Source organism: Corvus kubaryi, unplaced genomic scaffold, assembly GCF_017639235.1.
Source record: "Corvus kubaryi isolate FWS band 111438036 unplaced genomic scaffold, C.kubaryi_AGA036_p1.0 37300, whole genome shotgun sequence".
NCBI classification, from domain to species: Eukaryota; Metazoa; Chordata; class Aves; order Passeriformes; family Corvidae; genus Corvus; species Corvus kubaryi.
Window position 1 is genome coordinate 14,832,111 of NW_024581093.1, and position 26,979 is coordinate 14,859,089.

General features: G+C 41.0%; 2 protein-coding genes across 7 annotated transcripts in view; one reads left to right on the top strand and one right to left on the bottom strand.

Moving 5' to 3' along the window:
- DPY19L3 (dpy-19 like C-mannosyltransferase 3) overlaps nucleotides 1-17,397 on the top strand; it is a 35,993-nt gene extending 18,596 nt beyond the window's left edge. For 2 of the 6 annotated variants that reach the window (XM_042027610.1, XM_042027611.1), the window contains exons 13-19: nucleotides 981-1,103; nucleotides 1,455-1,566; nucleotides 2,088-2,144; nucleotides 6,375-6,457; nucleotides 12,864-12,996; nucleotides 13,666-13,824; nucleotides 14,436-17,397. In XM_042027610.1, coding sequence (XP_041883544.1) covers nucleotides 981-1,103; nucleotides 1,455-1,566; nucleotides 2,088-2,144; nucleotides 6,375-6,457; nucleotides 12,864-12,996; nucleotides 13,666-13,824; nucleotides 14,436-14,597 — 829 coding nt within the window. In that variant the 3' untranslated portion in view covers nucleotides 14,598-17,397. The other 4 variants (XR_006015966.1, XR_006015965.1, XR_006015964.1 and 1 more) reach the window with 4 other exon arrangements.
- Nucleotides 17,398-19,340: 1,943 nt separating this feature from the next.
- The window catches only part of LOC121664347 (neural-cadherin-like), a 60,478-nt gene continuing 52,839 nt past the window's right edge, over nucleotides 19,341-26,979 (bottom strand). The window contains exons 31-33 of the mRNA XM_042027606.1: nucleotides 26,246-26,490; nucleotides 24,569-24,723; nucleotides 19,341-21,629 (exon numbers count right to left, since the gene is read on the bottom strand). Coding sequence (XP_041883540.1) covers nucleotides 21,243-21,629; nucleotides 24,569-24,723; nucleotides 26,246-26,490 — 787 coding nt within the window. The 3' untranslated portion in view covers nucleotides 19,341-21,242. The remainder of the gene's footprint in view (nucleotides 21,630-24,568; nucleotides 24,724-26,245; nucleotides 26,491-26,979) is intronic.

Genomic DNA, 26,979 nt, shown 5'->3' on the forward strand with positions numbered 1-26,979 from the left:
ATTAAACCCCTGTGCTTTGGCTTCCCTCTGGGCCTGGGTCCAGAGAAGCTTTTACTCCAACAATAGACCTCTCATTTTTACATGTACAACCTGGGCAAAAAGTAGAAGGAATGATACAAAACTTGATTAAGCAAAAGTTCAAGAAGTGTCACCTGACTGGTGCCACTACTGTAGATTTTAGGGAAGACTGGATAAAAGGAAAAGTGAGAGAGTGTCCAAGACATTCTAAAACTATGTTATGACAATTAGATATTACAATAGTAATTGTCAAATGTCAGTCATCTGTAAATCATCTTGGTACTGCTCAACCAGTTTCTTGAAAATCTTACTGCATCAGTCAGTTTTAAAAATAAAAAAAAGATTCTGCAGCTCTTATTTTCAGCAACCCTAAATGTAATCCCAAACGTGTCCCTTATTTTTAATGCATTTATCTCATTTAACCCCACTCTGAAAAAAAACAGGAGAACCCCACACACTGAAGCAGCTTCTTTTTTTTTGAAAGGCCCTCCACATATATTCACAAGACTAGACACCTCGAGCAATAACCACTCCTTCCAGGGCTCATTTTTTCTAAATCTACTTCCAATCTATGGCTTTAGTAGCATCCAGATAGACCAGCACAGCCCCACAAATCCCAGTTAAATTCTTCATTCTCAGTAAAGGCCCCTCTGAACATGGGAGTTGCTGCTTCAGGCAAGCAACCAGGCTTGCCTTGCTGTAAACAATTTTATCTCATTTTAATCCAGCCCATTTAAACCCATTGCATTTCCAGAAACCTACACATGAAATTACCTGATGCTGCATCAAATTGGTGGCATCATGCTTAGTTATATCATAGATACAATAGAAGATTGTGAACTGATAGCAATGGTACTGCTTTCCAGCCTCAGAAGGATTCAGTGCTTTTTAAAATGCAGATAACTATATGAAATATGTTACAGAACTTAATATAACGCTGTTTGTGTTATTTCTTCAATTAGTGGTTCAAATCAAGTCCAGTTAAAGGAAAAAATGGAAGAATACACAGTGACACTGAAGCCTGATGCTGCCTACAGCTTAGTTCACACAGTTCTTTTTGGATGTCTGGCATTAAGCACAATGAGGTATATTTTTTTTAATTCTCCTAAGGGCTTGTTTAGATGATTGAGTGTATTTTTATATGAGTGTAAAATATGTTGGCCACAAACTGATAGGGTCATGAACCTTGTTTCTCTTCCTGGTGTGTTTCTACTTGTAGACTGAGGCATTTCCCAAAACTGCCGTAAAGAATGGAAGTTTGGGAACAGAGATGTTCTCAAGAGCACGTAACAAAGTGCAGTGTCAGTCCTGTACTCAGTTATTTCAGAGGCCTGAAAGTCCAAGAAAACTGTGTTCAGAATTTCTCTAGACATTAACTGCTCTCCAAGCAGCTTTGCAGAGCTCCAAATGATCATGAAAAGCTTGTGTTCTTCCAGAATGAAGTATCTCTGGACATCCCACATGTGTGTATTTGCATCCTTTGGCCTGTGCAGTACAGAGGTTTGGAAACTTATCCTGAAGTGTCTCCATCTCTACACATCCCAGAGGGTGAGCACTGTACTCACAGCATTTCATCCACTGGGTTTTGGACCATATCTATCCAAGTCAAGGCTCAGGGTTGGATATTGTTTGTAGTTCTCCTAAACCAGGTATCTGCTGTACATTTGTATAAATTTAGTAAGTAAAATGTATTTTCTAGTGGTTTCTATAAGAAACAATTCCATTGGAATACACTAGATGGCAATATAGATGTAGCTATGAAAAATAACCACAATTTTACTAAAAAAGTCTCCATATTAAGAAATCATCAGCAGCCTGAGAAGACCTTTGCAGTCAATTATATTGAATGGCAGTGTTTTCCACCTTGTAGAATATAGGTTTAAAGATATAAATCCATCTTTTGTGATGGGTCTGTAATTAGGGCTGTACTTGAAAACAGTATCAGAATATGGTCTTAAAATTCAGTCTCTAAATTCTACTACGTTAAATATTTCAGATATCAATACATGAAAACTTAAGTCTATTAAATGTATCGTGAAAATAACCAATTTTTTTTCAATTTGTCTTAGACACAGGTGATTAAGTATTCTATACCCATAATTACATTACTGTACATTTCATTTAAGGTAAGAAATTTTTTTCTCAATATTTTGGCATTTTTTAGTTGTATGGAATTTTCTCACAGAAGGGTGTTTTTTCATTAATAACTACATACAACATTTGTAACTTAATTTTAAAAATGGGTATAGCTGAAGTGCAAGGACCTTTGTGCCTATGAAATTGTCTGTGAAGGATCAGTTGGGCTCATTTGATCCAAAGTAGTTGTTGATAGATACAAATATTTGTCTGATTGCATGTGTAAGTAGCCAGTGTTACTTGAATGAATAATTTTATGGAAATGGGAGTTGTCTCTTTTGGTTTTAACGAAGTTGTGGATAATATGTAGATTGTCACATTTTTAATGATTTATTGTAGGAGCAGAAATAATCATAATCTCTACTGCTGTGCCGCATATGTTTTAAAGAGAATTATTAAATGGTCAAGTACCTGTTTTGTCTTCTGTCTGTTGCAGAAACAGAATATTATTATTGTGAAACACTTAAATGTAAATGCATAAAGCATACTTAAATCAATAACATGTACAAGATTGTCAATATGTCATAGCAGGGAGATTTAGAACACTGATTTAATGGGCAAACCATTCTTTTAATCTGTAGTCACGAAGACAAAAAACTCAGAGTCTACTTTGATGGAGAAGTTGTTTCTGCAGTAACTAGTCTGACATGAAAATATGTCTGTTAAATAATTCCCTTCAGAGAAACACAAGATCAATTTCATTGTTACAGTTAAAAAGGCAGTAGCGAAGCAGTTAAGAAAGCTGCTAATAGAGTTCACTCCAGTAGTGTGTTCCCCTCTCCAAAACTGAAACAAAAAGTCAAAAAATAACTGCTTTCCACTTAAATTGTCTTATTGTTCTGTTAGAGGACTTTTTTTGTCCACTGATGTGCTGGTTAGGAAGTCATTTAAGTCATTTACCATTTTCATCATCTCTGAATATGACAGAAACAATGCCATTTCTTTTGACATGGGGGATACTAAGAGCATGACATTCTGATAGTCTAATGTGACAGATCACTAGGAATAATTTTCCTCCCACTCTTCATGAGCAGATGTAAAGTTCCTAAATCCTGTCAGATTCAATTCTGAAGTCAACAGAAACAACTGATGTCATGGGCTTTAGAGCAGTCATTAGTTGTGCTCAGTCTGCTTGAAAAGCATAATTTTCATCTTTCTTCTAAAGAGAGGAAATAATTTTTATTGACATTAAAAATACTATTTTTCAAATTTCTCTGTGGGAATGAGAAATTCATCACCTCTCAGTGTTTTTTTGTCCTGAGTCAGTTCTTGCAGTTGAGCTACCAGAAGAGTGGATCTCTCTGTGGGTCTTTTCTGCAAAGCTGAAAGAGTTGATGAGAAGCCTGAGAGAATCACTGAATATTCTGAGCTGGAAGGGACCCATGAGGCTCTTGTCCCAGGTGCCCTGACAGTGGTCAGACAAGAATTCTTAAAGAGAGATCCAGAAAGTACCCACTGCTTCTGTGAGAATGTGTTTTTATATTCTCTCTCTAAAACCTTATAAACAGACAGTGGAAGGAGATTTTTGGAACATGGACTTAATCTCTTTTCCAGACAGGAATTTATGTATTCAGTCACTGACTGCTCAGATTGCAGGGGCAGTTTCTCTGTACACCACCCTGGTCATCAGGGCTAGTTTTCTTGAATTTGTAGGAGGGCAGTTTGGTGTTTTATTATCTGTTGCATTTGTCAGAAGAACTATTCTTCAGTGCAGTTCCTCAAAATAGGACTTTTATGGGATTATTAACCTAATCCTGAATAAGCTAATGAAAGCCTCTTTTGAGGCATGTGGTTACTACAGCCCCAAGTGCATCACCTGAACAATAATTTATTGAGATGCAGATGCAGCTGCAGTGCTAGCTTTCTTTCAGGTTTCAGGTACAGGATGTTTTGAGACCTGTTAGACATCTGTATTTCTGTTTACATTTGTTCTCCACTATTATAGTGGAAACGTCTTTCAGACAAAGTGAAAATGCAGAAGTATTTCCATGCATACTTCAGCTATGCTGCGGATAGCACAACACATACATAATACAGTGCCAAGTATTATTCATGTTTCGATTCTTACGCTTTGTAGGTAGACTTCACCTTTATCTGTGTTCATTGTATTTTAACTTCACAATAATGCCCATCAATTTGTGTTTGCATGTCAATAATTCCTGAATAAATTGTTGGTAACTAAGGTGAGCTCCCAAGCTTGAGTATTCTAATTCCTGGATTTGCCAAATAATCTTGATTTCTCTCTGCTAGTAAACTATCCATCCCTATTTTTTCTCCAGCTGCATTTTTATCTTCATCGTGGCCAAGTCCTTTTGCTCGAAACATGGACATTTATTGCAGCACATATTGCCACATATACCCATGATCTGAGCAGTCTTTGGCTATCTGAACAGCTACAGTTCAGGGCTAATTTAAGACACTTGACAACTGTTTCTTTTCCTGAAGACTTTGACCCCAGAGAAGCACTTTTACAAGGTGGAAATCTCTTTTGCATTTCCTTCACTTTTCTGAGCAGTTTGTTACATTCCTGATATGCACCATCTGCTCTTTTTATCCTCTCCTGGTATCACCAGACACGTCTTCTCAATCTGACATATATTTGATTTACAAGACAAAGTTCTGTCAGTGTTATTTTCTATATTTTCATATGCTTTACTTTTTATTTATTTTGTCATTCTCTTGTATTTGGAACTCCTGAAGTACCTTAGTTTTCTCTTGGTTCTACTAATCAAATGTAGTGCTACCTGGAAATTTTTCAATTCAGTAATAGCAAACCCCATTGCCAAAATTTTTCTCCAGTGGAAACTACTTGTACTCACTCAAAACTTGCAGTACTGTGACATTGTGACTTTAAAAACCTCTACAGGGTGAATGCCACGGAATGGCCCCAGCACCCAGCAGGGAGCTGTGTCCCTGGATCCTCAGGAGGTTACAGGGCAGGTTGCACTGACTGAAAAGCAAAGCAGAGCCCATTCCTTCTGTCTCCACCCTGAAGGACTCCAAGCTCTCAGAATGTTTAGCTATTCAGGGCAGTAAGTAATGAAGAGAGGAAATTCTGATTCATTATGAGACTTCACAGTCTCATTTCACAACAGCTGAATTTACTAATCTCTGAGAGAGCTTCTGAAGAGCAGAAATACATCTGTTGTACTGCAGTACTTCCCAAAGCTTCTGCAGGGTTGTGATGCTGCCATGGCTCCACCTGGGAGATGCCAGGCGTGCTTGAACAAGTGTACCAAGTAAGCAGTTAAACTAGAGAATATCTCAATTGGCCCAGTTATATCTCCTGCCCCAGTCCTGCCATGTAATTACAGTTTAAGTGAAAGAATGCTTGGGTTTGCTGAGGGGCTCAGCAGCACCACATTCAAATTCCTTCTGAAGTTTTGGATGAGCATTATATAAATGGGATGATTTATGGCTTTTTAGATTATCATGTGGGTTTGCTTAGACTTTTTCCTGTAGCATTTCAGTTTTCAAACCAGCAGTCCTTATTATGTAAAGAAAGCAGGTTTGGAATAGGTTTCAGGTAACATCCTCTGTAGCAAAGACTGGTGCACAGCACTCTGTCATTAGCATTGTCATTATCTTCCTTAATTGCTTCCTTCTGCCCTAGAATATTACTGGCTTAAACAGTTAACCCTTAAACAAATCATTGTTCCCGTAGCTTTTTGGGGGGAAGGGTTAAGCTTTTCAGAATCAGTTTCAATGCTCCTTTCTCTCCTCCAGATTTGATTTATGTATTCTTTGCCTGCAGTAAATTTTGAAATGCTTTCCCCCGATGGTCTACTGGTTGTTGCCATTCTGTCATACTTTTATTTTTGCCTTCAGTGGTTCTCTTTTAATTCAGACTTCTGAAATACCATTAATGGCATCCACAGCACATCTAATGATCTTTACTTCTGATACAGATTTCCTACCTTTTTTTAATTTAGTTTTATGTTTCCTTTCTGAACTTAATATTAATTCCTGGGGCATTTCCTTCTCTTGTCATCATTGACAATGGGCAGTTGTGGTCCTGCAGATCTCAAACTCTGAAACTGTGCGTTCATCCTGCAGTGACAGCCACCTCCCTCCTAGGAAGAGTAGATACACTTGTGTCTTGCAATTTACCCATGAGCTGGACAAGATTAGTTGCCAGCTAAGAGGAATCCAAATTCCACCATCCAAAACTTGTTTTGTTCATTCTGTCTTCAGGTTGTTCTATTTTGTTTCCATTTTAGTTCTGGCCAGGAATAATGGATGAACTATCAGAGCTGAGAGAATTCTATGACCCAGACACTGTGGAGCTGATGAACTGGATTAAGTAAGAGGATTTTTTCTCTATTTAAGTTAAATGCTATTTGTGTAGATCTAATGTTCTTAGTTACAGTGTTCTCCTTATTTGTCACAGCTCATCAGTGAACTCTGGTGACCCGTGGGGATAGTTAGGATGAGTGGGTTATCAGGAGGTTGGATATGAGGCGCTGTGGAGAGCAGCTCCATGCTCTGGTTCAGTATCACTGCTGTGTTCCACGTGCATCAGGGAACCAGCTGATCCCTTTGCTCCCATAAGGACCCAGTTTTCACAACCAAAAGAGGTAAATCGGGAGGTGTTAAGTTTCTCTCATCACATTATAGTTACCTCTTTACATTAATAGACCTTTGCAGTGAAATCATTTTATTTCTCCCCCCCCACAATGTCCTTCTCAACTCTGTAATGTAAAAAAGCTTGGATGTAGTGCTGGAAAATTTGTACTCTGCAGTCTGTTTCTTGGACTTTAAAACAATCAAAGTTGTTTATGCTTGTCAGAATTAATCACAACATGTGTTCCAAACTGTAAGCAAAATATTTTTAATTGAACTTGAACCTGTTACATCTAAGCACAGGTGCAAAGTTTTTCAGGAGTGTGAGTTAATCATTCCAACCCCACCTCATCACTTCTGCTTTCTCACAGAGCATAGGAAGGTATTTTTCAGGTGGAAACAGTTTGGAATACTGCATGTAGAAGATGCTGAGGAAAAAGGCCAGGTAGGATGTTCTCTGGAGGGCTGTGAACTTAAGGGGTATGTTCTCTATTCGCATAGAGTAACCACTAAAAACTTTCAGGTTAAGTTCTGAACAGGGAGATTCCTGGGACCTGTATTTATTTGCAACTCTAGCAATGATTTTAGAAAAAGAAAATTGGTTTCATGTTATGGAGGAAAACATTCTGAAAGTAAATCTGAATATACAACATTAAATATTGAACTGTTTGAAGTATTTCCTTGGAGTATTTCCTTCATATGCAATGAACTTCAGTGAAACCAGTCACCCAGCCTATTCTCCCCATAGCAACATATTTACACTCCATAATGTTGTATTTCTTTAACCCATAAACTAGAAGGAGTAATTTAGAAGTAAAATATATTACAAGCCTTCACTGACTTATTTTGAAAGCAGGCCATGATTTTTTCCATCATTTAGAATCTTTGCAGCCTTATTGACATGTTTTTGTGACTAATGTTTACCAGCCAGTTCCATTTAGCACTACTGTTTTATTAAAAGATGGTAAATGTCTGATAGTTCAGGTCTCCTGTGTACAATATATAGAGTTATATATAGATTTATACATCAAATATGCATGTGGAGTTATTCCCAGCCATGAGCTGGATTTGACTAGCTCCAATGAGAATAATTTTTCATGTGTTCTTAGTGCTGAGAATGCTAAACTGGTGCTTGTCATCTCTTCATTCCAAGTCATGACAGACAATTACAGAAGGGCATTTTTTTACTTAGAATTTATTGTATTTAGATATATTATTCCTGTAAAGAAGAGTTAGTTATCTATGCTTTAAATACCAGTCAACAAAATTTATGGTAAGTTTCTCAAAGTGGGACAGATTTTCTAAAGTTTGATGTGTAAGAGAACTCTTCTACTATACTAACACTTGATAGTTGTGCTGTAGTTAATGACCTGTCAAGGCTGGTGTCAGGAACTAATCATTCATTATTAAAACTCAGTATGAAAAGCTCTAATTTGTCATGTGTTGCAGTGAATTAGGAATAACTCGTCTGTCTTGCAATCTCTCCCCAACAAGAAAACCCTTCTGTCTGCTTAGCTCTAAATGCATATTAACTTGTCCAAATATATAATCTGAATAATGGCCAGCTGTCCCCTGTGAAGTGTCTGCAGATGCATTTCTTACTCTTCCCCTCACTAAAATTGCCACAGCATTTTCAGGAAGATCTACTGGTTTCTATCTATACAATTGCAGAGCACAATTTTTTACATAATGATCTTGCATATCCCAGTCGTCTTCTTTTTTCCTACTCACCACCTCATTTTCTTAGCTTTTTTTAAACAAAGTCAAGAATCCAGTGCTCCAGGGATAGTTCACAGCTCTGTTCCCAGCTGGGAGGTACATTAAAATTCTTAGTTTTGGTCTTTCTCCCTAAGACAGCAGGAACAACATGCTCATTTGTGAGATGGGGAAGAATATCAGTAGAATGAGCAAATCAATAGCGTGAACTTCCCTACTCTGTTTACTTCTGGTAAGTGTTAAAGAAGCAATGTCTTCTGCCTTTAAAGGGGAAATCTGTCTAGAATTGTGGAATATTTCAATAGCAGTTGCCAAAACTCGCAGAAAAAGTTCTTAGAAATCTTGGGCAACAGCCAAAACAGTGGAAAAGTTAACTGAGACTGAGATTCGGCAGAGCATTGTTGGATGTCAACTGTACCTGAACCAGATGTGGGGACAAGCAGGCAAATTTGTATATTAGTGGAAACCCCACAAATTTCCAAAAAGCTCCTGAGGTTGTGCACATGAAACACCCATGTTTCAATGGTGGTTCTTTCATTTAGTCATTTATAATAATTTATATTAATGGCTACATTTTAATTTCAAGCCAGTTTTAACATTTAACTCTTCTCTGTTACTTACATTCCTGATTTTCAAGGGTAATCACACTGAAATCAACACATTCCAGACTTTAAAGGCACTATTACACTTTTTTTTTTTTTTTAATTATTGTTCTTAAATTCTTGGGCTTTTGTCAGACAGACTTGTCAGTAAATTTCAGGCATGAACTTGAGAGTGCCTGAGAAGTAGGTTTATAGCAACTGTGTAGGTGCACTCCTTTATGTGAGCAAAATCTGCATGCATAAAATTGAGGCTGGGACTAACAAAAATGCATCTTGTTGCTCTTTCTTTGTGGCTGTCATTTTCCATTTTGCAATTTTCAGTCTTTCCAAACCAGAGGGAAAAAAAAGAACCACGACAGTGTGACTGAATATGCTTTACTGCCTATCATCTGCAGCTAAACCTGTGATATTTTAATACTGCATTCTGCAAATAAAAAGATTTTCTTTTAAAGAAAAAGAAAAATCTATCATGGCATATTCCTCAGAATCTCTTTTTCTCAAATCCTTTTGCTTTGTAGATTCATACCATACTCAGGCACTAGTAAAGGAATAATCGGAGACTTGGCAGATTTTATGGCTTTGGAAGCCACCTATGGGGTTCAGCTCTGGAGGACTTTTATTAGAAATAGCCATTTTATTTCTAATGATGTAACCTGTAATTGCAATGTTGGCCATTTCTTCCTTAGTGTTTCTTAAAACCAGCTCACAATAATTCTTTAGCAGTTTAAGAGAAAGAATTACTACCACTTTCAGAGTCTGTGCAAGTACTTCCTGTAAAACCCTTTTATTTTTTAATGAGTTATTCTTAAGTATTTATATAATTCTCTAATTCTGAAGTGTAAGGTAAAGAAAAGGTTCCTACTCTGTAATATAGTGCTTAGTTTACCCATTAGCTCAGCTGTAATTAACTTGATGAAAGCTTAGAGCTTCAAAAATAAATGAGATTATTTGTTCAAAATGCCATCAGGTCTGCTTGGAATGGCATTTAAATTATATAATGTAAATCAGTTTGACCTGTAAGTCCTTGTCATTATTTAGTGACATTTCCTAGAGAATAAATTGTTTGCAGGTTGGGCAGTGTGGTATGGAGCTTGGCAGAGAGCTATAAAAACAAATTATCCTTTCATTTTATACATCATTTGCTCAGACAGTTGTAAAAATTGCTTCATTTCTGTGTAATAGAGAAGTGTCATTCAGTGGTTTGCAGCACAAGAGGTGCCCTGGCTGCAGAGCACTGCGGGTAGTGCCTGGCTCAGGCAGGGCATGGGCAGGAGCACCCCTGGGATGCAGAAATCATCCTGGCCCTGGAAATGCTCCTTGGTGCTCGTGTGTCTCCAGCACTCAGCAGTGGCCACCCACAAGAGCTCTTGGGGATGGAATTGGAGAGGGCAGACACTGCTTGGGGCTCTGTGTCACTTCCTGGTGTCACCTCCCAGCTCTCTGCCCAGGGCACTGAAATCCAGCGCTTGTGCTCCTGGCACTGCCAGTACAGCACAGGGAAAGAGGGCTTCCAGTAGCTCCTGCTGGTCTGGGAACATCTGAGCTGGCCCAGTAAAATATGGACAGTGATCATTTCCTAGGACTTCAAACATGTAAATCTCAATATCAGGGAAACATCTGCCTTTTCCTGGAACACTGGATTTTAAACTCCACCCAGGACCAAAGCACTTAAGGCCATTGTTTGAAAAGCAAGGGTCACTAGATTGTCTTCAAGGGATAGGGAGAGGAGGAAGTGCTGGCAAAACTCTTTCTATCTGGTAAAGAATGCACTCAGTTATATTTCATTGCTTCTGGGTAGGAGTCAATGCTTTTGGAAAGGGGAGAAATTGAACCCTGAATCTTCTGCATGATCCATTTTCTGAAGGGAGATTCACTGGGGGCTGCAGCTCCAATCTCTGCTCCCTGGGACCAGTGCAGGGTTAGGCTGGGTATCAGGGAAAGGTTCTTCCCCAGAGGGTGCTGGGCACTGCCCAGGCTCTCCAGGGAATGGGCACGGCCCGAGGCTGCCAGAGCTCCAGGAGCGTTTGGACAGCGCTGCCAGGGATGCCCAGGCTGGGATTGGTGGGGTGTGTGTGCAGGGACAGGAGCTGGACTGGATGAGCCCTGTGGGTCCCTTCCAACTCAGCATATTTTGTGATTCTACTTTTTTGACAAGCATTTTACCAGTAGTTTACTGATAGGGCACTATCACAATTTCCTTTAACTTTCATTTTAAAGAGTCTGCAGGCTGGTTTGACTTTTTTGTTTGGTTTTTTTCTTATGGTTTTGCCTTTGGTACTTGTTGGGAAGGGCTGTGTGAGTGGGTTTAAGAAAGTTCGAGTCTGCTACAGAGCCCATTATAATGCAAATCTGCAATCAGAAGAGCAGGGTTGCCTTGGTAAGGCCAGTCAGATTTTTAAATTTGAACTAATCTTGAACAAGCACAGAAACCTACTTGTCACATTAGAAGTTGCCTGGCCCAGGCATAAATACAGAAACATGTTGAAGATGCTTTAAGAATCATCATTTTTATTTGGGTGTATAAGTGCTCCCCAGTCCCTCTGTGAGTCCAACCCAAGTGCTAAGTTTGCAGCTTAGTCCTACAGATTTGTGCTTTCCCACAGATCCAGGGATGAGTTCTGGCTGAAAGCCTGTCAGGGCCATCCCATTTGCATAGTACTAAATTCTAACTGGAATTAATTTATTTTAATGGAACATGTACTTCATGACACTTGTGGCATTGAATATTTTAAGTAATAAATAATTTCTTAAGAGATTAAATATTTTTAGACTTTAAAATTAAACTGGTTTTATAAAGCGCTGAAGAACTAGTCTATCAGTAAAGTTAAACTGGCCTATTAAAAATAGTATCTCTGGCCTTCCTAGATGAGATTAATGTACCAGTGCAAGATTTTTTAGGAAGAATTCGTAATTATTAATTCATTTACTAAGCATAATCTCTTGAAAAGTGATAGTAAAATTTAGTACTTGTCTCTCAACATTTTCAAGCTGATCATGGAGCTTTAAGATGACTGACTGTGTAGCTGCAGTTTCCAAAGGCTCCCTAAAGTGCACCCCAAAGTGTCACAGTTACTGGAGTACTTCAGTGTATGCATGGGGATGTTAGTCACATTCTATTCACATTCTAATTTCATATCAGTTGATTTAATGTGTGCTGCTTTCTCTTGTTTTAATCTTGTAGACCCTTCGATGGTTATGTGCCTAGTAAGCACTAGAAAACACTTCAGCATACTATGGCCAGTTTTAATTAGCTTTGATTATAGGAGTATCCATTGCCTGGCATTTTTACTCTTTCTTTTTGCAACTGGCTTGTCTTTTTTCATAGTTTCTCTCCCACAGTTGTCAGAATAGGAAGATTAATGTCTCATGGAACAAAGTTTTCATTCCAAGTGAATGGTGAATGCCAGGACAGGAATAAAAAGTTTTACCATTCAGATTAAATAATTCATTTTATATGAAGTACACAAACCTAAGCCACAATAAGTTTCTTGAAATAATAAAAGAATTAGAATATGGAAACCTATAAATATTAAGAGGCTTTATGAACCTGAGAAATATATGAAATACAGAAATAGTTTGAAATTGTCAGGATCATGTTTTCCTTAAATTTCCTCATAGTGCTTAGTAAATTTTTTATTTGCAGTTGAGTATTCTCATAATTTATCCACTTGGCATTTGAAGAAAACACAGTTGCTTGAACAGTTTGCTCCCTGAATTGAAGAGAGGCAGAAAAATACTTTTGCAGTCTTTTTTTTCCTTCTGATCTGTCACAAGCATTGCAAAAATGCCCCTGCGGAGACTTCCTCAGACTTATCAACATTTGTTTAGGTCAAACACTCCAAACACAGCAGTGTTTGCTGGGAGCATGCAGCTGTTAGCAGGAGTCAAACTATGCACTGGACGGACCTTAACCAACCATCCCCACTATGAGGATAAGAATCTGAGGGAGAGAACAAAGCAGGTAAGAGATTTCTGATTGTTTAAAGTAATTCTTGCCCATGTCCGCAGTTCCACTCCAGAAAACAAATGTCCTCTTTAATAGTACACTGCAAAAGGAATCACATGCTTTACTCATGGAGGTCACTTGTGGTCAGACACAGGCCCAGGATTTAACTGCTTTGGGATCTCCTGACTCACTTCTGGCGTCTGGTGTGCGTCTGAACAGCTCTGTGCCTGGGTACCCAGCTAGTCCCAAGGGCACTGGCTTGGCTATTGGGGCATCAGTAGATCCTGGTGCCCACTTGGGCTGTTAAAACCACATGGAGCATTCCCTGATACTCCTTTCAGTTCGCAGACCAGCACACAGCATTGGATCTAGAAACCACCCTGAGAAACTGCACATGGAGCTGGGGAGACCAGTTTTTATAACCTGCCCTTTTCTGTTCTTGAGACATTCCCAAAGCCTGACAGCACCATCCGGTGTTGTGTAGCCAGCAGCATCCTCGCCATAACACACAGCTCTGTGTGGCTCCTGAATAAAGCATTTATAGATTGTTTCTATAATACTGCATTCCCATGGTTTCTCAGTCTCAGCTCTTGGTCTGGCTCAAGAGAGCGGAGTCATGACAGAGCAAACAAAGCAGCAGTGGTGATGTGGTGTATGTTGGAGCTTAGTTTCCTTGTTCTCCAGATTTACCAGATCTATGCCAAGCGATCTCCCAGCGACGTGTACGGAATCCTGCGGTCCTTTGGCACAGACTACGTGATCCTGGAGGACAGCATTTGCTATGAGAGGAGGCACAGCAGGGGCTGCCGCCTGCGGGACCTGCTGGATGTAGCCAATGGCCATGTGAGTGTTACAGACAAGATCAAAGAACAAAATACATTTTGCTTGACTTTGCTCTGAAACCCAGTTATGATCTGAGGTAGCTCAGCATATTTGCACTGTGGGAAGGAGAATCTACGGGAGCCTTTAGACATTCTCAAAATGGCCAAATTAACACTGCTTGCATTTAAGGGTATTTGAGAATAAAAAAAGGGGAATTCAGCCTGGGCAGGATAAGTAATCACTTCCTGACGAGCTCCAGGTTAGCAGCACACAAGCAGAGTTCCCTCCCAGGTGTAAGTCACTTCAGAGCTTCAGTTTCCTCAGCGTGGTTCTGTTACTGCTCTGTGTCAGGGGAGTTCTCAGGCATTTCTGGGGCTGAGGTGAAGCCAGAGCAGACTGCACAAGCCCAAGCAGATAAGGACCTCTGACAAAGCAGCTTTATCCATTTAGAGACAGTACTATAAACCTTACTGGTTTAAAGCTGTTTTCTTCCTCCCACTTGTTTCATACTGTGACCACACCTGGCCAGCCTGACCCAGTGAATGTGTTGTTGAGGTTGTTATGAACTCGTTATTGCCTGTAACTGTGAATTGGCTAAAGATACTTCACACATCTGTTCCATTTCATTGCAGATCATGGATGGCTTGGGAGAGAATGAACCTGATTTGAAACCTTCATTGTATCCTCGCTTCTGTGAGGAAATCAAAAAAAACCTTCCTTCTTACACCATGCACTTCACCAGGGTGTTTCAAAACAAAACGTTCCATGTTTACAAACTTGCCAAGCATAAATAATCTTTCTAACCATGGCTTCAAGTTCAGTATTTCACGGCTAGGACCCACATTAGGAAATGCAGATGAAGTTTACAAACAGGTTACATCTGTAAGACATTTTACATGTATGGTTTCTTGTTTAATTACTGTGGTTTTTTGGGGTTTTTTTTAGACAATTTAGTTTTGATAGCATTATTGATGTTGCCAAAATTTTCATAGACTCATAAATAAATGCTAGCAGGGACCATTCTGATTATGAATTCTGACCCTCTGAATACTTAGGTTATAATTGTTTTCCAGTTGTAACTGGTAGGGAGACAGACAAAGGTAGCAGCCTGTGGGAGCACTACTGAGTGCCAGCCTGTGAAATCTGCTCAGCAATTCAGATTTTTTCCTCTTAAATGATAGAAATTCAGTGAAAGCAGCCCATGCTATTCCTGCCCTGAGTAAGCATTGCCTTTGTGAATCCTTAAAATGAAGTTTTGTCTTACAGTCTGATCCTTTTTGACAGATCCTTGTGCTCTTTCAGTGCCTCTTTTTTGAATTCTCTGGGAATGTGTGCGGATATGAGTTTCCAATCTTGTGAGTATGATTGTAGAATCAGTGAATGCAGATTAAGCAAACAATTTTGAAGAAAAACTTCAGTCTTTGGTCCAGCATTTTTAGTGATCAGAAGCAAACTGGTTTATAACATTGAGTGTTTAGTGATGGAGTGTTAGGTACTTCTAGTGAGAAAAAAGGCTGGGGCATGCTTGATACATGTTGCATGTTTGTATCCTCGTAAAATGCTCAGAACAAGAATCCAAATTTCTGAGTTTGGATTCTCACAACACTTTTCTGTATATGCTTTCTGAACTAGAGGGGATCTTTTTTCTCCTCATGTGAATGCCACTAGGATAGCAAAATTGAGCAAAAGAAAAACTCATCTCTAAATTAGCAAGAAACCAGTATTTCAAATACATTTAGATAGTAGAGCTTTGTTTTGTATTTTTTCAGACATGGAGCTCTGTATTTTAGCACAAAATCATTGTTTCCTTGTTCTTTAGCCTAAAACAGAGACTACCAGTATTTTAAAATGACGTGGAAGATTAAGTGAAGCCAGACCTCAATGCTGAGAATTTTGTGATTTGTGTGTACCCTTTGTCTTTTTACCAGCCAGAACTTTGTGAATTGTATTGGATTTCTAAATGTTATGAAGGTACCACATGGCTTTTGCTGTGTTTTTAGCACTGCTTTTGTTTTAGATTGAAATTAGAAATCAGATTTGGAAGTCTCACAGTACTCTCCATCTTGAATTAGACATCCACTAGGCTCATTTGTTTCTTACAAAAAACAGAACTGTAATAATCAAGTGCCTCTAGGCCCAGGTTGAATTAACATGTGAACACCTCTAAGAGTGTTTGTGGCCTGTGCAAATAACTCAGTTATAGTAATTACCATTGCAATTAATTTCTAATGATGGGAAACTTAAAGTGCTACATATAGCAAACTCCACATTTAATTTAATCAAGATGTGTAATGAGATTAGCTGTCACAACTGAGCTGGGCTCCAATTCCAAATGATTTAAGTGTTTTCCCTTTCAGTTGTACCAAGGTAAATTACCGAAGAGATGGAGCTGGTTATGTCACATGCTCAAACAATTTTATATTCAGTAAATACTCATTAAACAATGTTCAACATCGTTCTGCCTTTCTCTTTGGCACAGAAGGCTGTGCTGTAGCCAGGCTGTGTTAAATCACACAGTGACAGGAGCTGGGTTGTTACACTGAGCAGCTGAAACTCCTGAGTAATTCCTAGCCTGTATCCTTTAATGAGGTTGGAGACCGCTGCAGTTTAACATAATACAATAATAAAACATTTTAATCAGTATTAAAACTTTAATTAGGGCTGTAATGATGCATGGTTGTTGTTGCTGCAAGCCTGGGTCAGTGAATCCCTCAGTGAGTGCCTTCAGTAATTGGAAACAAGCACACAAAAGGTAAAGTATGTCTGGGCTGTATGGCTTGTTCTAGAATGCAATTGGATCTTTCTGGAAAGGTGTAGTAACTTTCCTTTGGTGGGGGGGAGGGATTCCCGGGCCCAGTGATACCCTGTTGTCTACAGAATTTACTTGTAGGTAACACTTGAGACTAAGAAATCCTGACTGGAACAATAATTATTTTTAAACAGACTTGTTTCAAAAATGCACTCTCTAATATTGCCAAAGGAGAAATTTAACACTTTCGTAGAAACTACCAAGTGCAAACTGGTTTGTTCGGGTTTTTTTAAACAGAAAGATGTACTAAGAAAGATTATCAGAAAGGTTTAACACTAAGGGATATTCAAGGGACTGTAATGCAGCATTCAGACACCAACCTGCTTAAAACAGTAAATCCAAGTGCCAAGGGCCAAAAGCAGTTCCCAGCTCAGAGGGAGCAGCTCCTCCCTGCCCCTGTTTGAGACAAGGCCTGGGAGGGCAGGGACAGCTGGGAAGGGCTGGGGCAGAAGGGCTGCACCTCCCATTCCCGAGGTACCAACTCTTACTGATAACCAGCAGTGGGAATGGGAGGGACAGGACTGCTCCTGTGTCTTTCTTGGTGTCCACAAGGACTTTTGTGCTATGGGATTGTGGTATAAATTAATTTTTTTTAGACTGCAGAGAAAAAAATACTATCGAGGAGCCAGAACATTTTTAGGGGAGAAAAGCCTTTGAGATCCATAAGTGTATTTTCATTTCTTGTTTCAGTGTTCTGCTGGTGGGATCTAACATAGTTATTTTATAATATGTTGTTGTAAAGAGATGTAATGACTATTGTATACTAAATAAATTGTGTAATTTGAGAGTCTCTTTTTTTGCTTGTTTTTATGTTGGGATGGGTTGAGAAAGACCTGGCTAGGCAATCAGCTCTGTTTCAGTTCATATGGAGGAAAGCAAAATATTTTTCATGAGGAAGTTTTGGCTTCTCAAGCTCATTATATTGTGTATAGCACTGACTTTTGGAATCACCTTTGTGTTTTAACAGCTTGCTGGGCTTCCTTTGTTAGAAGCTAAAGGTATCAGCCATGATTTTTACCAGTCATCACCCAGTGCATGTTAACTCCAGTAAGGTCAGTACACTGAGGCAGTGTATCCATTTAAATAATATTTATGTCTTTATTTATTAAGTGTATTTTATATATAGATAGATAATAAACGCATATATTAAATGCTTTAACCAAGAGGGACCTGCTTGTTTCCACACTGTAGCTCAAGGTAAGTGTTTTTAATGAACAGAAAGGTGCATTCTTTGGGAGTGAAGAAGCACATTTCAAGGGCTGTAAGTGCAGTAGGATGTCTTGATGTGTGACTCTTGTGACAGGAGTTGGAGGATGTGCAGAGCTCGAGATAAAACTGCCCGTGTGTAGGACTGGTCTAAAGAGGGCTTGGGGGAGTTTGTCACCAACATTAACGAGGGATTAATGTAATTGATGGGATGTAAGCCATACATCGTGTTCTTGCATAGAGGGGATTCTGGGCTCCAGAGAGCCTCCTCCTCGAAATCCCCAGGAGATAGCCGTGGGTTTTAGCATTTTTGTAATTAAGAAAATGCTCAACTTTCTTCTGCCCACCTAATCCTGCTTCTTTACAGCCCTGTTTTCCCTTCTAAACCTGCTGGTCAGTAGGTCAGACCTAAGGACAATCAGCTTTCCTATGTCTTGGCTCCATGTTATGTACTTGGAATGTTATTTTAACAGGAGAAGACCACAAAGATTAATGTAGTTGACAGACAGATTAAATACTAATATCCACACGATTATTTAAATTTCAGACCTTTACAAACATTTTATGCTAAATAAAATGTTCTTACTACATGTTTAAAGTCTGTAAAGAACATGGAAGAAGATTAATAAAAGTACTAGATTACTGAAAATCCCCCTACCTAGGGACCGAATGGGTTTTTTTATTCAATATTTTTCCTTCCTGTCTGACCCATGGCCCAGCTTGCCATGGAAAGCCAGCTGTTCTCCCTGGGAGCCATGGCAGTGCTGGGATAAGCCCTTCTGTGAGGGCACTGAAATACTTGTGTGTGTCTGTGCAAATGCAGAACAAGTGAGGATATGATTTCAGCAATTGCACAGTAATTAAAAGAGCAGCGTGCAAATTAACACAGATAAATCAAGTGAACTAATTAGTAATCTCTGGAAAGAGGAAGAGTAGGCTTTAATAGGGCATGACAGCTGCAAATGAGTGTGTCCTATTACTGAGATTGTATTGACACAAGTTCCTACAGCAGTTTTGAAATGTTTCCTGCCCTTTTATTCTGTATGTTCTGTACAAGGTGGGGCTCACTGTGAATACAGAGGCAGCTCCCAGGCTCTGGGGGTGTTGTTTTTATGTTTGGTTACAAAGTAGGGCCACAGCTGTAACAGGGAAGGAAGCAGCAGTAGGGCAGCAACATTTGGGAAAAGCACCGAGACATCTGAGCCTCAGCAGCTCTGTGGCTGCTCTGTGACCTGTTTATCCCCAGCAGGTTCCTGGACACCAGTTGTGCTTGTGCTTGTTGTCACTCTCACCCAGGGACCAGTCTACTTCCTCAGGGATGGAGGAAGAGCTTTCACAAGGTCTCGTTCCCCTGGAGAAACCCCAAAGAGTCCTTTGGGGGTGTAACTGGATCCTAAGCCCACCAGCACAAGCTTTTCAGGCAGCACAGCACCTGTGGAAGCATCTGATCAAAACTAAGAGAAATAATTCAACAGAGTCCACATTTTAGTCATCCTTAAACACAAACAAGGCAGAGACACCCTGGACAGAAGGCTGGTTTATTATTTATATGGTGCTGAGATAGGCAGGACACTTCACAGGCAAATAAAGACAGTGTTGGCCCCAAGGAGCTTACAGGACAAATTAAATTAAAACCAGCCAAAGCAACAGCATGTCCATAGGTACGGGAAGAACACAAGGTATGTAGACAGAATTACTGCTGTTTCAGGAAGGAATAGACTTTTGTGCATAATATATATTTAATTCATTTTCCATGCACTGTCTTTGATTGCTGACATCACAGAATCCAGGAGCTGGCACACTGGACTTGCAAACACTGCAGGATGCTTCAGCCAAGGTTTCCTCCCAAGCCAATGTCAGTAAAATTACAAAATCACAGACTCTGTACTGTCTGTGAACCAAAACCATTGGGTGTGGGTAAAAAGGGGATTTAGGTTTTCCAGAGGACAATGCCCACCACCTGCAGTGTGTAACCAGTGGTTAATGGTGCACTGAAGCTTTTCCAGAGTGTGGCACAAATGCACGTGAGAACAAGGTACTGTGTGAACATTTCTCATTTGGGAAGCATGCAAACTGAGCTGGCCTACAGACAGCACTCACCTAGTTACAGGTTTTAATACATGTAAAAAAATAAAAGCCCTCCCAAAACAAGCTACTGCTGCAACTGTGAGCAAAGCAGTTTTAATCTGTTACAATACATTGTTTCATGCTTTAATGAAACAAATTATTAGAAACTAGGACATATTTATATCATTAGCTCCTAATATATAATGTACATGTTAAACATAGTTTACATATTATAATGGATATAATTTACACAGCTTAAAGATTTTGGGTTTGCTACACTGTACTCCGTTTATCTGTACAAATGGTCTCAATTTAAAAAATCAAAATTAATTTAGTGGCACCTTCTCTCTTCCAAATATTGTCAAGTTTAAGAAAAATCCAGCACTGTAGCTGGACATTAAATGGTCTGAAAAAGGGACTGATTAATTTAGAGCATAATATTCCAGCCCCTGCTACTGCTGTTAGTTTTTCCATGTTTCTCTGTCCCCAGGTGAGTCCTGCAATATTTCTGTCAAAGGAGATTTAACAAAACATGAGGGACACAATTGTAGATGCAAATAACACAGTTCAGGCTGGTTTAGGCTCAGTTTAGCAGCTCATTAGGAATGAGAGATTATGGTGAACTGTGGTGTTGGCTACTCAAATTCCTGACCAGCCCCCTTTGAGGCATGTAGCCAGAAAACCTGGCCTTTTCCTTAGGAAAAGTAGATAGTTGTAAGCAGCTGGCTTCATGTGTTGTGCCTAAATCCAGTTTCTGCCCTTGTACAAGAGCATAAAGGGATTTCATCACAGTAAAACTGAAGTTCCAGTTCATCCATCTGCTTCATTCCTTTACCTGTAGCCCTGCAGTGGCACCTGCACTGTGTTCAGTGAGCAGGGCTGTCAGTGGGCCCAGCGTGGGAAACAAGAGGGATGTAATAACACCGTGGACTTGATTTACATGAGAAAAAGACAAGGTGGTTTTTTTCTTGAAATAACTATTAAAGCACCAGAAACAGCACACCCAGCACGCTTCCCTCGGCCCCAGCACACCTCAGGCCGTGTGCACTGGATCCCTCAGAGTCCTGCATTACTTCAGTGACAAAATACCTGTACTTCTTAACCACTGTATGCAAATGACTGAATACCCCGGGTTTTGTTCTTCCCAGTTAGTATATATCCCAAGATGCAAACGTCCAGGATGTCCCAAGGATTAGCTCCTACTTAGTTTTCAACTAGCTGCCAAGTGTGCCTCAGTGGGAATCTGAATCCCTGTTGTAGCAAGTGAAAAAGACCGGATGAGGGTATTACAGAGCGGCGGTACAAAAAACTCTGCCTCACCTGTGCTTCCAGAACTGAAAACAGCAGCCTTGGGGAGCTACAGGTCTCCTGCTTCTCTGTGCGAGTACAGCTCCCTCAGTTTCTCGAACTTGGGTCCCCACTCGTGGATGTCCTCGCAGGCGCTGCCGTCGCCCAGCCCCGCGGAGCTGAGGGAGCTGAGGCTGCCGGCGCTGGAGCCGGCGCCCTCGGTGCGGAAGACGCGCAGCGAGTCCTGCGGCGCGGCCGGGGCTCGGCGCTCGGCCTCCCTCAGCAGCGCCGACAGGACCCGCCCGAGCTCCGCGGGCCCCGCTGCCGCCCCGGGCTGGGCCCGCCGCGACACGGCCCTCACGGCGCCCTGCCGCTGCCCTGGGAGCTCCTTCTTGTGGAGGGAATAGGCTGGGCTGGCTTGGATAGACACCTGCAGCGCTGCTATGTTGTAGGCGTCCTGCAGGGAGAAATCGGGCACATGGAATTAACACTCTCTGTAGGTCCCAAAAGTTCGTGTTCTGGTGGACATAAAGAAGGAATGATCCCGAGTCAGTCCGTCTGCTGCAAACACCTGAAGGGTTGGATGCTCTGCCAACTCTGCCACCTGCAATGCACCTGAGAAAGGCTGTGAGGAGCACCTGTGCAGTCTGTACTGCTGAGGTCAGGGTCAGAATCAAGTCTGATTTCATACCAAAACCTAAATAAACATGACAGAAACGCCCCTAATCTTTGTTCTGAAATTCAGATCTGAGTGTCTTATCATCACTGGACACTGATACCACGAGCACGGCAGAAGAGGTAAGAAAGGGTATTCACAAACAGCACGTTAAAGAAATCTTTCTGCAGCAGTAGTTCAAAAATCTACCGTGATTTCTGACAGAATTTTACCAGTCTCTGGAATAATGGCTAATTATGTTACATGGCAGTGGCACAATTTTAAAAGCCAAGTAAAACTACCTACTCCCAAAGAAGTCACTAATTCCGTCCCAGCTCAGCCACAGTAAATGCTGTCTGGGAATTGTGCCACAAACTCTGGCACGAAGCTGCCAATGCCAGCAGTTAATGGCATTCACTGATCAGAATCTTTGTGCCACCTGCAGTGAAGAAGTCCTGTCCCCCAGCATCCTTCACCTCCCTACAACCCAAAGGCTGTGTCCCTGGACTGGTTTACAGGCGAAAGAAGAATGCTGACAGGTGGTAGGAGACAGAGGTCATTACAGCAAACAAGTAATTATTTGTATTGCTAATACTGTTCATGGGAACAGAAGCCATCAGTGACAGAGGTGTAGAATCAGCACTTCCCAAAAGATTTCTTTAGTTATCCAGCACGTGGCATTGTGCATAACCATGTTGTAAGAGATTAACCGAGGTAATCTCAGTGAGTTTTGCTGAATTTCCCCTGGAGGCAGAGAACGATTTAAATTCCCCAACCTGCAATCAAGAGGCTGCCTAAGTGGCAGGATGGAGGGTTGGAACAGGAGCTGCTTATTCCCATTCCTCCAGCGACTGAGGAGTGTTGGTGATGAACACCAAGACCTACAGCCCAGATCCCTGCCTTAGGCACATCTAAATTAATGCAAGCTCCAGTCCAGCCCCACTCTGAACATGGATACGAGGAGAATCCATGACATGAAACAACTTCTCATAGTATTTAAGTTAAATGGGAGCTTGTTCCAATACAAACTTGAGGATCATCCCTTCACTGAACTGGGTGATATTAAAATTATCCTTCATTGCTACTAATTGTTCATTAAAATGACACATTTCTTCTGATAATAAACCCTTCTTGGTTGGCCATCTACAAACCCAACTCAACCCCTGCCTCTGGGTCCAGAGCTGGCTTTTAACAACATCTGCTGGTCAGTTGAGTTCAGTGTGTACTCAACAATGCACTGACCTGCAATTTTTATGAGCTCCTAATTTCTCTGGGGGAAGGTTTTATTTATTTCAGATGCAGAAACTCCTTCATATGACAACCTCTTGTCCCCATATCCCTACCATACACTAACATTACAAAAATGAAACTCTCTTATTGAAGTGGCCTCATGATCCTTTTGTTGACGTAACATTAGAACACAACTAAGTGGTGTAATTCTAGGTATTTTGGGGACTGGTTTGTTTGGGTTTTTTTTTTAATCAAGACAAACAACTAGGTTTTAGCTTAAAAAGTTTCAGCTGCAATTCCAGCAACTGTTAAATCTGAATAATTTAGGAAGACTGCAAAGAACCCAGAGAGACTTCACTCCAAGCACTGTTTCTTCAGGCAGAGTAACAACCTCAGATGGAGATCATCAAGTCACTAATTTGATTCCACTGCTTAAAATAAGGAGTGTATTTTAAGAGCTCTCCAAAAGTAATTAAACATGTCATACAGTAACTGTAGATTTCCTCAAAGAGACCTTCTGGGTGTAAAATTGCAAAATATTGCAGAGGAAGTTAATCTGATTAAGGAAAACAGGATTTATAGCTGCCTATGTTATCACATGGGAAATGTCTGTGTTTATTACGTTCCCACTAAATCACCAAGAATATAAGGATACTCTGCAAGTAAGAATATTTTTAAATCACTGGCTTTTTTTGGCCCATCACACTGGCACCATGACTATTATTACCTCTGCAGAGTCATACCACCCCTTGAATCCATTAAATGAACAGTTGGCAATGAAGTTTCTTGCCTTTTATAAACATAGAAAGCATCTATAGGTCAGTAAATAATCTATTAAGAGTACTTGTTTATAATATCCACAGTTTTCCTTCAAAGCTCTGCCTTCCACTGACACATGAAAACCTTAGACCAGCCAGCAGGAATGTTAATAAAACCTGCTTTGGGTATAATCTGCTCTACTCTACAAACAGCTTGTGTTCACGGGTGTATTTATCTCCAAAACACAAAAATGCAGAAAGGTTCTTCCACAACCACCACATGCCCCAGGGCTTCAGAGGAGCCAATTCAGCACCTCCCCTTCCCAACACGTGGGGTGTGAACATCTGCTGTTGGGAACAGTCTCTGGAAAAGCCTGGCCATGAGAAACAGTCACACCAGGCTCTTCCAACCCCTTGGAGCTCCAGCAGAAATCAGCCCTGAGAACCTCAGTGTCTCCTGAACCCCAAAACCAAACCCAGCAGCTGTTAGCTCCCTACTGCTAAACTCACCCTACAGGCTCCTTTCAACATGCACTCAGGATCACTGGCTATAAGACAAATTAAAAATGGGTAAGCACTTATCTCTGCTTAGGAAATATGCAGCCTCGTGTACAGACCCTTCCAAATAATTAATCTGCCAACTGCAGGGCTGAATCAGCAGAAAAAAGGCTGAGGACAAAGCACAAAGTACATTTTTCTTAGCATGGTGATCCACCAGTCCCCTCTTAATTGTAACGTAACAGTGATCCTTACTTCATCTTGCTCCCCACCCCCTTCTTCATTGTAGTTGAGGATGTTTTCCCTGATGTCCTCCAGATCCTCAGGATGAGCAGAGCCGTGGTAAACGCCTCCACGCACACCCTTGCGTGTCTTCCAGTGGGTCCAGAGGAGGCCGGCACTGAGCAGAGCTGTGGGAACAGAGGAGCAGAGCAGAGGTGATGCAGGCACCAGTAAACCCCAGTGCGCAGCAGGGCCAGCACGGCTGCACTCTGGGGTTCTCAGAAAATGTCTGGGGTTTGCACTTTCCAGTGTGGTGAACATCAAACACAGAAAAAAAGCCTTTAAAGAGCATTTTGCAACACCCTTTAAAGCCCAACTCAAAGTTGGTTAAAGACCAAGTGGTGTCTCTGACCTGTCTCTGTCCTGTGGGGGAGTTGAACTTTGTCACAGAAAATGGATTACAGAGGGGGACAAAAAAGTAACAAGATGATGACAGTAACAGACACAATTATACAAAAATGAAACACAAGAAGACACACGACAAAACAGGAAATTACTTTTAGATGTTTTACTAGAAAACAAGATTCAGGCATATTTTGCCTTAGCATTCATTGATTTAAACAATTTTCTTAAATGCTGAAGTGCATTTTACACAACTGACAAGCTTCAACATCAGATACTGAACATTCTATAGAAACTTGTGTGTCACTGTGTTACCAACTCTATGAAAATTGATAAAAGCTCAGAGTAACACCTCAAAGCATTGAATACCATAAATTACGGGTGCAGTGAATTAAGGAAACTAGAATCTCTTACAGAATATCTACATGGAAGCAGTTCTGTGGAGCAGCATCTAAATGACCTTGGGACTGAAACTGAGGTACACACAGGTCCATGCCCTGCACTCCTCTAACATAAAGAGCTATTATCAACCTCAGCTATCTGGGATTCCAAGAGCTGTGATACCACTTAGCTTCCCACAATTTTGCTGCTCGCATTTGCATAGCAAACATAGTATCTAGCAGTGTTGGGGAAAACGATGGTATTTCCATACTCTTACAACAACTTCTGAATGAAACTGCATTAACACTAAAAGCCAGGAGAAAAATCCCATGTCTTTACTCAGGCAAACTTCCATGACATTTGAATAAACAAGAAACATTCCAAGATGTGATCCTTCCTCACTAGTAAGATCCTTCTGGTTTTCCTCTTCTTTTTGAGATCCAATGCCTAAGCCTGAAAATGGCTGAGGAAGCCAAAAGCAGCTGTTTAGGAGCTGGGACACAACTAGCAAGATGCAAAGTCTGCTCCTGCCTGACCAGGGTATTCCTGTCAGACAGGAAGTTTCTCCATGAAAAATCTGTTTCATGCTCTGAAGTATTTTAAACAATGCTTATCTGGTAGTAATTTCTGCTCTTGCTGTTCAATTGCATTTGCTTCCAATTATGCATCTGAACAGTCCCTCAGCAATGAAGTGAAAATGTGAAGAAAACAAAACTGCAGAGACCTTCCACAGCTCACAAATGTTGATTCACTTAGCAATGGATGCACAGAGGGATGAGAAATCAGTGACAGGACCACAGTAAAGGAATGAAGGCAGAGTCGAGTCTCTCCCAGGAGTTTTCAGCAGGGCATGAGACGATGACTGCTCAGGACAGGTGGACACGTGAGCTCACCACAGGTAATACAAGACATAGTTGCCATAGCTACCTAAGAGCGCCAGGAAGCAGATGCAGATGGCGAAGAGGGAGGTGAAGCTCAGGCCCGTGTCCTTGTGGAAGATGGCCAGGGTGATCTCACAGTGGCGCCCGGTGTAGCCGTCGGGGCAGTGGCACTGGAAGGCGGTGGGGGACAGCGACACGCAGGTGCCGTAGTTGCAGGGCTGCTCGGCGCACGCCGTGTACACGCACTGCCGGCCTGAGGCGTTCTCCAGGATCATGTGTCCTGCAGGGCAGCTGCTCACACCAAGGCAAAATGGGACCATTAGACTGGGAGGAAACAGCCATGACAGGCAGCACTGAAGATTTTAAAACACACTTTGGTGACACTCTGCACGGTTTCTGAAGCAGCCACTGGGAGTAAGGTACGCGAAATCATTACAGGTTGTAGCTTTTCCCGAGGTAGCCATGCTCCACAACTTCAAACCCGTATGTCTGGGGCTTTCAGAACTCTGGTAGTTCCACTGCCTTCTGCAAGATTATCCTTATCAAAACCAGGTGGGTTGGGGTCTGCAGTTCTGGCTAGGCAGGACAAGCTGTGCTATGTTCTTTGAGTTTCCAGAGTTAGAGAACTCCATTTGTGTTCACAGTGGCAGTCAGGAGTGTGTGCAACATTAAGGTGTTTGTAAGTAAAGTGTACATTTGCACACCACAACCAACAGGAATTAGTGTTGTCCTGACCCCAGCCCCAGCCATACACACAAGAATCTGAGCTTAATGGTGTGG